The following is a 14,499-nucleotide window of genomic DNA, read 5'->3' as shown; positions in this document are numbered from 1 at the left end:
ACAGGCGAAAAAGAGATAGACATAAGTTCTGTTTTTTTTCTCTTTTAAGTTGAGCGCGCAGCACTGTCTGACATAGATTTTTCAGTAGGATCACCTGTATTATCGATCTCGATCAAGTTCGGCCGTCGCTTTAGGATCTCCTTAAAATGTTTTTTTAATTTTTTGTCTGCGATGATTCTTCATCGAGTTACAGTGTTCTGAATATTGTTCAATTTTTAGCGTGTTTGAAAGCTTTCCCTATTTTTTTGTTGAGTATAACATAAGAAATCCGTGGTTTTGAAAAAGAGAGGCGAAATTTTCACATGGATTTACAACTTTCTATGTAAAGCGAGGTTTCACGTGAGTTTTTACAACTTTTTCATCAAACGAAGCAAAGTTTCTCTTTCATATGCGTTTACAACTTTAATATCAGGTTAACAAAACCTCGAATTTCTTTTAAATGGCACATGGTAGAATATTGTTTTGTAACACAATTTAGCACGAAATAATTATTAAATAATTCAATTGATTTTTTCAATTGTGTTTATTTGATTTTACTAGCTTAACAGAATTAATGATATACATGCAATAATGATGTAGGTATGTTTTTATTTTAAAACACTTGTTTTTCTATATATATGGTACCAAATAAAGTTATATTATATATATATATAAGTATAAATAAAGTGATAGTATAGTTAAATTATACGTGAAGAGGAATTTATATTGATAAACAATTGTTGTTAACTATTCGTAATATTTTAAAAGCGTAATAGGCATGAGTGTTATTGTATAATTTCATATTTCCGATTAACTTTGTCATCAGTAATTTACATCGTTTTGTCTCAATTTGATATTGCTTTAATAAATCCCTTTTTTTTGCTTGTTTTTTTTTTGCTAACATGTGATTTGTTAACAAACCGATTAAACGATTAAAGAGAAGTAATTGTGTTAAGACAAAGAAAAGTGAGGATGACATCTACTTTAAAACATCGAGGACATTAATGGATCTCTCCATTGGTTTTAGTTGTCTTAAGAGACAAAAAATAAAAACAGAAAGAAGAGGAAAAAGTCAATGAAATAAAAGAATCATTTGTTCTAGAATCTCGTTAAGCAATATTGAAAATTTTTCTCTCGTCTATGAATCTCGCTTGCGTCGTTCTCGATCAATAAATTTGTCTAATATTTTGTAACTTTAATGCCGAGAATTAAAGCTGTAATTTAGATGACAATCAAATATCACTGTAATTATATTACATAGAGTACAAATATAATAATTAAAAGAAAATCAAATTTTATTAGGAAAATTAGGAAAATGTTAGGCAATAAAAATATTAATACATTTACTGAACATTTTAAAAAATTTACTTTTATTCATTAAATGTGTCTCCATGAAGTACATTTTCGCCGTGAGAAATATTTCGAGAAGTCGACTATAAAATCCCGTGTACGTGTTAATGGTTAGCTGCTCCGGAAAGTTATTAAAGTTTCACTCCAGGGATGATTGCGTTCCATGTATCTTCCCCTCATTTTTTCACTAGTCTCAAATGTCGGGGAATGACCTGAATTTTAGTGTACTCTCTCTTTGAAGCGATATGACTAAACGAATGCAATTTTCAATATGGCGCAGCTATAACGTCATTTTGCTCTAGTCTTTTTCTAACAATTTAACGCACGAAATGCATGTAATGGAGATGCAGAATTAAAGATATAATATTTCTGAAATTTATTTATAACAATATTTTTGTTGCATTAACAATATATGTTACAATTTTGAAAAATGATTGCAAATATATGATAATAACAGATTAATATAGGGCTTCATAAATTTTCTAATAAGGTAGTAGAATCCATTAATTATTATAAATAATGACTTTGAATAACGATATTATCAATTATTATTATTAATGATACTAATATTGTAGTAAACGATAAATAATGATGATAATTATCAATTTTTTATTCAATAGGTTCGGTAATGGTTAGATTCTTTGTTAAAATTCAATATTTATCTCACAAAATAACTCAAAACAATTGAAATTAAAATTAAAACTTTTGTAACATATAACTATGAACGAGTGAATCTTTTTGAGTGAAATGCTACAGCTTATTCTATTTGTGATTTCTGTTCGATTTGTTGTTTTGTTGCATAAATTGAATCTTTGACTTGATTAGAGAATTTGAGAGATGTACAGTCGTTCAGTCGTGCGTATTTCACCGATTGCTTTATCTGCTTTGTTCTACGGATATCGGATTAGATACGATTACGGATTTGCAATGTAATAATTTCCTCGAACTCCATTGAATATAGTCGGACTGTTCCGTGGATCGTTAAGAACCATTGGATACGCTATCTGGGTCGCCTCAATCGTAGATTTGTCGAAAATTGTAAATCTGATTAGCATAAACTTTGTAGCAATAGTGATAAATAATTGATGAAAAATAGGAATATTCTCTGAAATATTTTATTCAAGTGTTATATACTTGTGATTGACAAAACATTGTGTATCGACTTTTCGTTTTGTCCGTGAAATGCTGTGCTGATAGAATCACTTGAAGTACAACTGTAGAATAATGACTATACTTGCATAAACGTTTGGCAAATATTCTTCCGATAGATTGATAGCTACATTTACTGTTTATAAAATAACTGCATAAAGAGACAGTCAAAAGCTGTCACATTGTGTGATAGCGAAATAAATTGGATTGTGTAAATAAAAGAGTTTATGAAAACAGTAGAAATAAAACATGTCCTGTTGAAAAATATATCGAAAAAAAGGGAAAAAAATGAAAGGCATAGAACATATTAGCTTTGTAGTTTTCAGTTTGTAATCTTTCAATGCTGTCATGACAAAATTTTTTTTTCCAAAAAATCATGCTTTTATAAATATATAAAATAATATTTAAGACTACACAAGATTTCAAATTTGTTTTTCTTCGGTGTCAAAACGTTGTTAATTTTGCATCCTGTTTATGATTAATGTTTCGATACTGAACTTTTTTTATCAAAAAAAATTTGTCTTCAGCGTTAACCACGGAAATTTTACATTATTATAAATAATAGCATTGAGATAAGAAATACGTTTTATGTTCATAATTTTATATACAGATTTAAATTTTTACGATCGTCGACAAAATTTATTTCCTATATTATTAAAAACTGTACAATCAGTATTCAAATTTTTTATATTTCGATGTAGAGAAAGTACCCAATTGTTCTCGCTGTGATGATAAACATTCATAAACATCCTTTTTATAACTAGACTTTGATTATTAATGCACCGATAATGCACCGATAAATCGGTTGACTGCGTTCAGCAGAAAAGTTTATTGTAAAATTCTTCAATATAATTTGTCTTGCTCTTGGTTCCTCACTGGATCTGAACGTATAAACTAATCATATTGAAAAATTTTACAACAGTTACAAAGTTGTTTTCTCTGTTGAACGCAGCCATTGCCAGCTTCTAGTTTGAGCAATTTTTTAGATATTTAGATCATTCTTTTGTTTTTTTCGTTTTTATGCAACAAAAAAATAAAGCTTAGTTTTGTGAAAAAATGTAATAACCGTAGATATATCATAACAATAGTCAACTATTTTTGGAAGTTTCAGAAAGTTCTCACAAAGGTGAGAATATACATAGAAATATTTCTCATGCAAGAATGGAAGAAGTAGTGTGTCGCGATGCTCTTGTTGCACACATTTTTGATATAGATTTACTCCACTGAAAATTTATATATTATTCACACATATATACATAAACAACCGTTTGCTAATAAATTTCATGATGAATATTATTAACGGTCTCAATGATTTTGACTTTGCTCTTTAACTGTATGTTATGTGCAATGTGTATTGTGACTGTATAAACGTAATGGAATTGAGAGACTATGTATCGCAAATTCTTTATTGTAAATGGCAGTATGTTTTTTACCTCTTCTTTTTTTATTTTCCTCGTAACGTACACACTTGCAGAATTGTTCTCATTCTTTCTTTTTCAACGATTAGTAACATATCAATAAATTCACTGAACGATGTATTTTCTTCAACAAATAGCGGTATACACGCATGTAATAATATGTTCACAATACGAAACATTGCAATGTATAGCTAAAAATTGTTAAACAGTTAATTGGATTACCTATTTCACATTTTTTTTTCTCATGAAAAACACTCGCTGCGCACGCGCTAGTATAATAATAAACTATTCGATTGTGTCAAAATATGACTAGTCTTTTGTTGTATTTGCACGGATTTCTTGCTTATCGCACACGCGCGTTATACGTATGTATATATGTACACACACACGTCGACGCATACATACATATACAGATTTATACATACATTAAGTGTATTTATAAATTACACATATACTTATATAAAAGATTTAGAAATCTTTTCTCAACAATTAGCGGACTATCTTATTTATAATACAGTAAAGAATTAAGGATTTGATGCCAGTGATCGTATTTTTTTACCTATCATTTGAAGTATCTTGCGACTCAATTTTTGATTGATTTTTCAAATTTTTTAGAACTGCTAATATTTTTTTAAAGATTAATTTTACATTAATACATACTTATTTAATACTTTCCGTGTAATGAAAGAAATTTTCTATACCATATTATATCTCAAACGCAGATTAATTATTATTAAACGTAGATTAATTATTATTAAAGATTTATATATTATATTTGCTGGACTTTGTAACATAAAATTAAAGGTCGATATTCATCATTGATAATTATTTGATAAATGATTATTAATAGACAATCATTTACAGATCATGAATTGTAAATAATAGCAAATTTTCTAATATTCAGATTCACATAAAACAGATCTTTTTGAAATATTAATTCAAATAATTGAATAACAACCTGTAAATATGAATCTATAATTAATTACGTTTTCAATCAAATATTGAAAATTATTTACAAATTATTGACTCCGCGGTTTAAGTATTCTTATTCTTCTAATTAAATATAAATAAATTCTGAGATTTAAACGATATTACCTAAAATAAATTTTTTATTAATTTTGAATCTTGTATTTCTTCTTAATTACACTTTATTATAAATTTAGACATAACATTTAAATTATTAACAGATAATTCTGTAAATTTTTTGTAACAACAAAATAAGCAGTTCTTGTATATATATATATATATAGTTCTTGTAATTCGATTTTTGTACCTGCACGTTTTTATTCGAAATTATTGGACGCATGAAATTTGTTTAGGCTAAATCCGGCAGTGATTACTAATTTGGTCCGAATTAATACGATACAGTTATTCACGTTTTATTGCTCTGCGTTTTTCGCGCGTTTGTCGTAAGTTATAATCAGTTATATGGAATTTTTTTTTCAATTTAGCCGTTTATAGCGTACGATCATTTATTTGTCTATTGGTTCCTTTTGTCTTGTATTTTTGAATGAGATTATGAAAGGTATAATAATACTTGGGAATATTATGGTTGTTGCAAAATTGCGGTCCGAAATTATTGTCACTGGAAACTGCATTCCAATAGACATTGGCATCAAGTTAACATGCAACTATGTCAGCGACCTTGCCATTGACGCTTGCATTCACACATAGAATTGTGTAAAATCGCAATGAATCATGACTGTATTTTGTATTTTCGTACATTAATTACATGTCATTGCCGACAAGTCGAAAGATAATGAGAGATCGCGAATATTTATTTAAATATTTTGCAATAGATAATCTGATGTTCCATGATTTATTGGTTTCCGCGAGTAAATTTTAGTCTACGAATCGCGACATGGATGGAATACAATTCTATATGTGAAAACCAGTTGATTTAATAAGCTTTATCGATTTTCTAAATCCGCTTCGATATGTTTAACTTGAAATTCGGCTATAATATCAGCTCGTGTTCCGTGGTGATGTCGCGGACGGTTTCTGGTCTGTCCGGGGTCAGATACTTTGAATAATATCCGGTTTTCCACTCGATTTTACCGTTGCCTCGGGGAATTTCGAAACACCGGCAATTCCTGGTCAACTGGCATTGCGCGTGGTATTTCATTTTCCATGCAGTTCCCATTATTCCGATTGATCCGTGACATTCACGCACTGGCACTTTTAAATTTGATACCGGCTTCAATTTGTTGGTCAGATATACCTATGAACAGTAAGATGCATGATGAATACGCATTGTTTGCGAATAGCATTCGGTTGTCTTCATAGACTGGCGAATCTGATAGTTCCTGGGATCCACTTATTAGTTGATGCTGCCTAGACAAACAGTTACACGCGAGCAACTCGGTAGTTTCCATCCATTATCTCGATTAGATACACATCCTTGTATGAACATCAGTCATCCCCCAATACCTTTAGTATCGGGGCATACACGCAGGATCATATGTGGCACCGTTTAATCTTGATTTTGCTTAATCTTCAAGTTATCGAGCTAGTTGTATCACACGCCTATTTATCATTGTCCCATTGAAACAATACGAGAATGCATTATCAAAGCATTTAGAACGTATCTCGCATGAAACACTAATTCTAATCATTCTCGTTCAATTGACCTCAGTCTCAGTTTCCTCATTGCATGCCCTCGATCGATGATTTACCGTCGTCGTCGGCGCGGGATGGCCCTCGTTGCGGTTTACCAACTCGCCCCGGCGACTATATGTGCTATAAGCACGTCTCTTTCTGATCTATGACGTTGATGACCACGGAGGCCTGAGTGGGTAGTTCCTTTTGTACAGGTACACCTGTCGGTACCTCTTCGAGTATTGGTCAAAGGGTCGTGGTCCTCGAGACTGTTGCCGAGGGTGGCGGTGGCGGTGGGGGCGGCGGGGAAATTACTACGTCCGGTTCACCCGCTAGGTCGCAGTCGAATCTCCAGAGAATATTCTCAGGGTGGTCACCTCCTAATACAGTACAATAATTGATAATGCAGTGGTGTTATAATTTGAATAAAGAGTATAAATATTGATATTCTATGTAAATATGTTTTTTATATATAATTCTAATTTTTTAATTTTTGGCTTTATGAAATATTTTATCGTCGTATTTAAATAAATCTTTAAAATATATTACTCTCAACAAAAAATAAGGTACACTTTCGAACACGTTAAAAGTAAAAGGGTAATAATCCGGAACCCCGTAACTCGGTGAAAAATCATCGCAGACAAAAATATTAAAAAAAGCATTTTAAAGGTTGAAATCTCTATTTTTAAAATCGGTAATTGTTATATTAATCCGATTGATCCTTTACAGTTATACGAATACAAATGGATATCCGTCAATCTGAAAATTTTGCAAACTTTATAAAGGTCTATGGTGTGAGATAAAAATTAAAAGTGATCACTTGCTTCAACGTTCAATAACTCGGTGAAAAAAAATTGTACAATATTCACTATGAAAGAATTAAAGATAAAGAATCATTCTTTCGATTGCTGTAAACCGCATTTTCGTGTAATTTTTCCTCATAAACTTTTGTAAAGTTCCTGCAAAATTTTTAGATTTTACGAATATCTATTTATGGAATTTTGTAAAGGATCAGTTATATATATTGAAATTTCAATCAAGATTTAAGTAGAAACTTCAATCTTTAAAATGCTTTTTTAATTTTTTGTCTGTGATGATTTTTTACCGAGTGACGGTGTTTTGAATATTGCCCAATTTTTAGAGTTTGAAAGTGTTCCTTATTTTTATTGAGTAGTATATATTTTAAAGTTAATATATGAATATATTATTTTATGCCTTTTAGGACACGTTTATAATTAGTATCTATATTTATACAAATTTATTATTACTAATAAATAATAATAATAATAATAATAATGAAGGAAGATGATATTTAGGATATAATGCAAAAAAGTATAAATGTTTTATAATAATTTCGTTTTGTAACACACACAAAGTGGCATTATTTTTTTCCACGTTTAATATTTTTAGGCAAACTGTGATTTTGTTAACATTCTTTTAATTTTGCTATTTTGTAACTATAACATACGATATTGCAAAGTAATCTACATAGAAAGAAAACTTTTGTTGAAGTATCTAAAAATTTATCTATATAGATACATATTTAAAAATAATTTTGTTTGAATCATTAAAATATGTAGAAATTTCAAACATGATAAGCATTGAAAAAATTTTGATATTCTATTATATATAGCTATCTAGCTAAATCTAATAATTTTCTTGAGTGTCTTACACAATTATTTTAATGGTCCAACAAAATGTTCAGATCTGTATCCAAGTAAATTTTTAGATAGTTCAAAATTTACTTGGATACAGAGTCCTTTCCGTGATATGCGAACGTAACCGTAATGATCAATATATCACTTGACCTAGCGAACATAATAGGACGGGACAATCTCGTGGCAGATAGATGGTTGTACCTTGACCCAAGATGATGCCCGAAGAACCCCGTCTCTGTCTCGGTGGAGGTGCTTGGTGTTTGTGCGAGTGGTGGCTGTGAAGATGTGAATGTGAGTGGCAGTGCGTGTGACGCGTGTGCGTGGGGGTGACTTTGCACGGTGGCGGTTGTTGTTGTTGCGATTGCTGCTGCTGTTGTTGCTGCTGTTGAAGACGAAGATGAGGACGAAGCCTGTGCTAGGTGTTCCCGCCATGGGACATTTGATCGAAGCTCAATGATTTCTTCATCTCCGTCATCGACGACGCACCACCCTCCTGCTGAGAGATAAATAAGCGCAAGTGTTAGCTATATCAGGCTGGCTAGCAGAGAACAGAGTTTTACGGTGAGACAAGTGGACAGACGAGTTATTAAAAGTTGTAAGAAGTTGTTAAAAGTTTTTAAAGATAGGAAGGTTATCACTGGGCTTCCGTGCGCCAATGTTGATAACTATGTCTTTAGAGTTGTGTTTGAAACGACCAGCACGTGCTTCGCGAATCGATCCTTTTTTTTTACGGGAATTCCGAGATATGGTAGTGCCGATATGGCTTTCGGATCACGTTTTCAGAATGGAACGAGGCGTGCACAATATACACGTAGATATATTGCTGGTTAAAAGACTGCTATATGAAGACGAAACTTGCGGTTAATAAAACGAATTTCTCTGGGAATAGTTTAGATTCTCTAGGCAAATTGATCTTACATAAATAATTAAAAATTATTAACTAGTATGCGCTAACACAATTCAATACAGAAGGACTCTAATAATAATGCAAACAAGATATAGTTAATATTATGTCAAATACGTTTTAATTTGACATTTTATTTGATATTAGTTGTAATAGTTTTTCCTCGTGCTTGTATAAAACATTATATACGAGTAAGTATAGATGTTAAATACGTCATGTATAAATTTTGTTTAGATCAGCTATAATTTAACATTGTACTTATAAATCAGTGCAAGAATCATGGTGTGATAAATGATAATGTGACAGATAATGAACAGAGAGTACTCGAATGGTGTAGACAGAATAATGCGGTCAATGTGGTTTATTGAAATTCAGAATGCGCGGAATTCACTGGAATACAATTGCATTTTCTCAACAATACGGATGTCCCTATTTATAGCGTGCATTACTTATTGACAAATGGTATATTGTCATTGAGTTAATTGCTGTTGGGTATAGTATAGAACTACATGTTACGATACAATACGTTTTGAATCGCGAATACTTTATTCTTAATGATTCTCGAAAAATAATTACAAATATGATATACAGGGCCTGATATGATATATAGATGGCCTACGTAAAGTGTTACAAGCTAATAACTCTAAAAATATTTGTCGTATCAAAAAGTTGTTCATGAGAAAGTTTCATATATTCGAGGGGCCTTTCTAACTACGTAAACAAAAACTCATTTACGTCCCCTCTTGAAGAGGGACGGGAGATAACATCAAAGTTTCAAATGGGACCCCTTGTAAAATGTTACGTATTTAGATTCGACGGGGAAAAACAAGTAAACTTTGTCTGAAACATTTTTTTGGAAAATGCTTCTATCAAAAGTTATGAACATTTAAACTTATAGCCATTTTATTCACGATTGAACTCCATTGACACAAAGTTGTGTTCCCGATACAATGAAAACGAAATCGACCTTGATGTTAACCAAAGGAAACCTAAATACATACGTTTATCGGGAAACGTAAATACAGATCTACTATGTATTTAGTTAGTTTTGAATGTAGTACTCTTCTAAATGAGATATTTCGTGACAGATGGATAGATCGAGGAGGTACTGTTCAATGGCCCCCTTGTTCACCTGATATTACACCTTTGGATTATTTTTTATGGGGGTATATCAAAGAGGAAGTGTCACATCTCAACCATTTACGACAAAAGAAGACTTAAAACGAAGAATACATACTACTTACACTAAAGTAACTACAGAAATGTTGTTTAGAGTGAGGCTAAGTTTTGTAAAAAGAATTAGTAAGTGTTTAGATGTTAATGATCAAACAGTTCGAATATTTAATAAAATGAAAAAAAATAGAAAAATTATGAGCCTTATTTATCATTAATTTCAATGCACTATACATTAAAGTTTAAATATTCAAAACTTTTAATAGGAGCATTTTCCAAAGAAATGTTTCATCAGACAAAGTTTACTTGTTTTTCTCCGTAGAATTCAAATATGTAACATTTTACAGAGGGTCCCATTTTGAAACTTTGAGTTACTCCCCGTCCCTCTTCAAGGAGGACAGGGGTGGATTTTTGTTGATGTAGCTAGAAAGGCCCCTCGAATATATGAAACTTTCTTAAACAATGTTTTGATAGAACAAATATTTTTAGATTTATTAGCTTGTAACACTTTACGTGGGCCACCCTGAATATATAATAGATATGTACATATATCATAGTATATATATATATATATATATATAATTCACATTGAATTATTTAAGTATCAAAGATCCAGATTCGATCGTTTGTGTTCTCACATGTACGGTCTAATAAAATTCTTATTTTTCTTATTGTTTATAGATTCTCGTTTATGTAGGTGAAATTGTGCATCACGTACCGAATAACTTTTTTGTTTTAAAGTAATCATTTCTTTATCTTGAAAAGAATGAGTGCTGACAATGATTGAAGAGTTTGAATGGTTATAAGGTCAATTCTAGCAGTCTATCACTTTACATTACCGTAGCAGTATTTGGCAGGTGGCATTTCAAAAAGATACATCATGTATTAATTCAGGAGAACTAGAATTAGAAGTAACAGTTATACTTGTCTTTGAACGGATTATTCAGTTTTGATGCAATTTAAATGAGTTTTTAATTCTACCACAGTGCGATTGTAATTAATTTTAAAGCGGGTGAAAAGGTCTGCGTGATGAAAAAGACATGATATTAAAATGGAAAGAAGTAAAACGAGAGAATAACATGTTGTCGCTTTTATCACGTGGAAATTCTTTCAACAGCGTCAGTGATTCATAAAGTGTGAATGCTAATGAAAAGTGTTAATCCGTGTCATCTAAACATCATACGAAGCGAATTGCGTTTAGTCCTTAGAATATACGTATGATTCTTTTAAAATTTTCTATAAATTAATGATTTTTCTTTTAATTTAAAAATATTTTACAAATTAGAAGAAGAGATATCTCTGTGTAAAATAATGATTTTTGTTCAAATCATCATGCAACAAAAATATTAGTAGGTATTACAATTTATCAGATTTATTTATTTTCGATTTTTATTTATAATTCTGCAATTACATATAAAATAAAAATAATTTTCTTAATTTTTTAAAATCTAACGATATTATAATTTCAAGTTTTTCTTTCGATTTTATAGTTTGATATAGCACATAAAAAAAGGTAATAGTTAAAAGAGTAAGTTTGAAGAAATTACTTCCGTGTTACAAACTTTTTTTTGCAAAATTTCGCTTGTTCATTGATATATAGATAATAAAGTATTTTATTTTTTGAACATTTTAAAGAATTTATTTCTTTTCTAAGGCTAACATTTATGTATAGAGTACTCTCGTATGTGTTTTTGTATGAAATATTTCTGATAGGTTTGCATTGAAAGATAGCTCTCTATAAAAATGTAACCTATATACGTTCCTCTCGAGTTTTCAAGAACATGATCAGCTTACGTCGCTCGACGAAAAGATAAATATTCGATATTGATTTTACTCATCATGTAATATTTGCATCATGAGACTAAACCATTCTCTATAGAAATTTCATTAAATTGCGCTCGAAGGTATAATGCGCAATAAAGCGCACACTGTTGTTGCAAGTTTATGCATGCAATTATGTCTAACGTACAATACTGCAATTGTAAGCGTGTATGACATAATCCTGCATTGCAGGCAGTTCATTAACTGCGAAACATAAAACGTGCGAAAACGAAAATTATATTTTATAATGAAATACACGTTTCATAAATGTGCACTCGCGCCGTGAAGAAACCAATCTAAAATCAATACAACGGCTATCGTAAAAAAAATATACATCGTCACAACACTTTACAGATATACGTGGATGCACAATAAATTCGTGCGAAATTCGCGTGGGAGGCAACTGGCTGTTATAATACTTCCTTGTCAAATGATGTGCGGAATCTTTCTCGAATATCCATTATTTCTCTGAATTCGAGTTTCTATAGTATAGAAACGCGAGATATATCTAGAAAAAGAGGGGCTTTTTTGGAAACTGTACTCTCAGCACGGTAATACGAATCGTGAATCTTCGGCCGATAGTACATGCATATTGACTTTCAAGAATACTTTCTCGCTAACACAAAGAGAAAAATCCAGAATCCGCGTAATTGGCTCTGTTCGACGAGATTGAATTACCGTGGAATGAGCACCGCTCCGCGCGACCAACAATCGGCTCTCCTCGGAAAGCTTCCGAGTAATCTGTTGCCGCGTTTTTATCTCCCCTGATTGTTTCGCCACTTTTTTACGCGAGTATGTACGCCAATAACAATTTTTTTTTAAGTCCGTTGCAAGTGTCTGAGCAGAATTCATAATTGCGCGATGTAAATTGTTTAATTGTCGTCGTTATTATCTTGAAATTTAATTAAAGATGGGAAAATATCGAATATGCAGTTTGCAAATTATTGTAGTATCCTCGAAGATGCCGATTAGAAAATTTGATCGCGTGCCCGTCATGTGGGACAAGACTTACACCATTTAATCGCGGGATCTCGATGCTCGGTATGTAGGTCGTCTCCTCGTGTTCGGAGGAGCAGAGATGCGTTCTTCTCCTAGAAGAGCGCGGGCTGCAACGGCCGCACAGTCCGGCGGCCGCGGAATTGCGCGATTTCGCAGCGGGTCTCTGCCGGGAGCCGCAGCGGACGGCAAATCGCAATTCCGAGGCCATCTCGGCGCAGAGAGACTGTCGAGCGGTTAAATGATGGTCGATGCGTAGTAGGTGCACGTGCGTGTTTACCGTCCAAGAAGTAATCGTTGGCGATGCAGCAGGTGCCGGTACAACAGGTACAACATATACACCAAGAGACAATACACGAAACGATCATACGAGACCTGAACGCATGCAAGACTGATTTCTCCGTCGTGTGAGGCCGTCTGTTCATCAAGACGTTCTTTCGAATAAATGCTTGCCACGGATATCGCATTAACATCCAGTCTACATACATTCAATTTTTAAATTAAATACACGTTAAGATCACCGAAAATGAGAGAAGGCAGATACTTGATTTAAATATACGAGAGAACTAGAAAGATTCGAGATTAACTTTACAGCTATAAATTAGATTCCTTATTTGATTATTTTTCGTTATGCTATTGTAGTTTTTTCATTCAACTCTAGTTAATTTTACTCACATTTTATACGCATTCTGCCTCTTATCGCTCAGTGTAAAACAATACGATAATAACACAATGCGTCAAGGATACTGAGAAAACATGTATTAAATTTTAATAAATATTTGTAGTATTATATAAATATATAGATCAGCATATATTTATTTGGTCCATTATCATTAATTTAATTTAACTATATATATAATTTTTTATTTAGTAAATATTTATTTACCGTAAATAAATATTAAATTAGTATTAATACTATTCAAACAAACATTAATTAAAATTTAGCACATTTTTTCTCAGTGTGTACAAAATAATAAAGTTGAGAACATCATCAGAAGAGTGACAGAATTTTGAATTAAGATTCAAACGACCTCGCTCATCCATGAGAAAGTACAACTCATGCAACACGTTCACATAAAATCCTATACCGCCGTCTCGTTTAGCTTACCCTGTCCGATTGAGCATTCTTTTTAGAGTTCCAACAGAACTCGAGGATTGCCACCAGGATCGCTAGCGCCAGGCCGCAGAGTAGTACAACGAAGACACCGCCTGAAATGACAAAACCGAAAGCTCATTATTTTAATGTCGGCGGAGCCGGGCGTTTTTCTCTAATTTCACCGTAAACAAGACGCCGCGCCGTTGGCAGCCACGAAGTACGATGGGGCGTGTTTGTAACCCGTCTCGAACTTTCTTCGTGACTTCTTCATCCTTTCCCCTCCTCTACCACCACCCTTTGTAGCACTGCTTTGGTCGAGGAGCAAAGAAAAGAAGTACGGCGAAAGAAAAGGGGCAC

The 14,499-nt window shown here is 32.2% G+C and overlaps 1 protein-coding gene across 1 annotated transcript in view; it reads right to left on the bottom strand.

The window, feature by feature from the left end:
* Window positions 1-6,798: 6,798 nt before the first annotated feature.
* The window catches only part of LOC108775806 (glutamate receptor ionotropic, kainate 2), a 143,682-nt gene continuing 135,981 nt past the window's right edge, over window positions 6,799-14,499 (bottom strand). The window contains exons 16-19 of the mRNA XM_018542255.1: window positions 14,155-14,255; window positions 13,065-13,272; window positions 8,354-8,648; window positions 6,799-6,874 (exon numbers count right to left, since the gene is read on the bottom strand). Coding sequence (XP_018397757.1) covers window positions 6,868-6,874; window positions 8,354-8,648; window positions 13,065-13,272; window positions 14,155-14,255 — 611 coding nt within the window. The 3' untranslated portion in view covers window positions 6,799-6,867. The remainder of the gene's footprint in view (window positions 6,875-8,353; window positions 8,649-13,064; window positions 13,273-14,154; window positions 14,256-14,499) is intronic.

Source organism: Cyphomyrmex costatus, unplaced genomic scaffold (genome assembly GCF_001594065.2).
Source record: "Cyphomyrmex costatus isolate MS0001 unplaced genomic scaffold, Ccosl1.0 scaffold32, whole genome shotgun sequence".
Lineage (NCBI taxonomy): Eukaryota > Metazoa > Arthropoda > Insecta > Hymenoptera > Formicidae > Cyphomyrmex > Cyphomyrmex costatus.
Note: the sequence above shows the minus strand (reverse complement) of the source record. Positions and strands in the feature narration are given on the sequence as shown.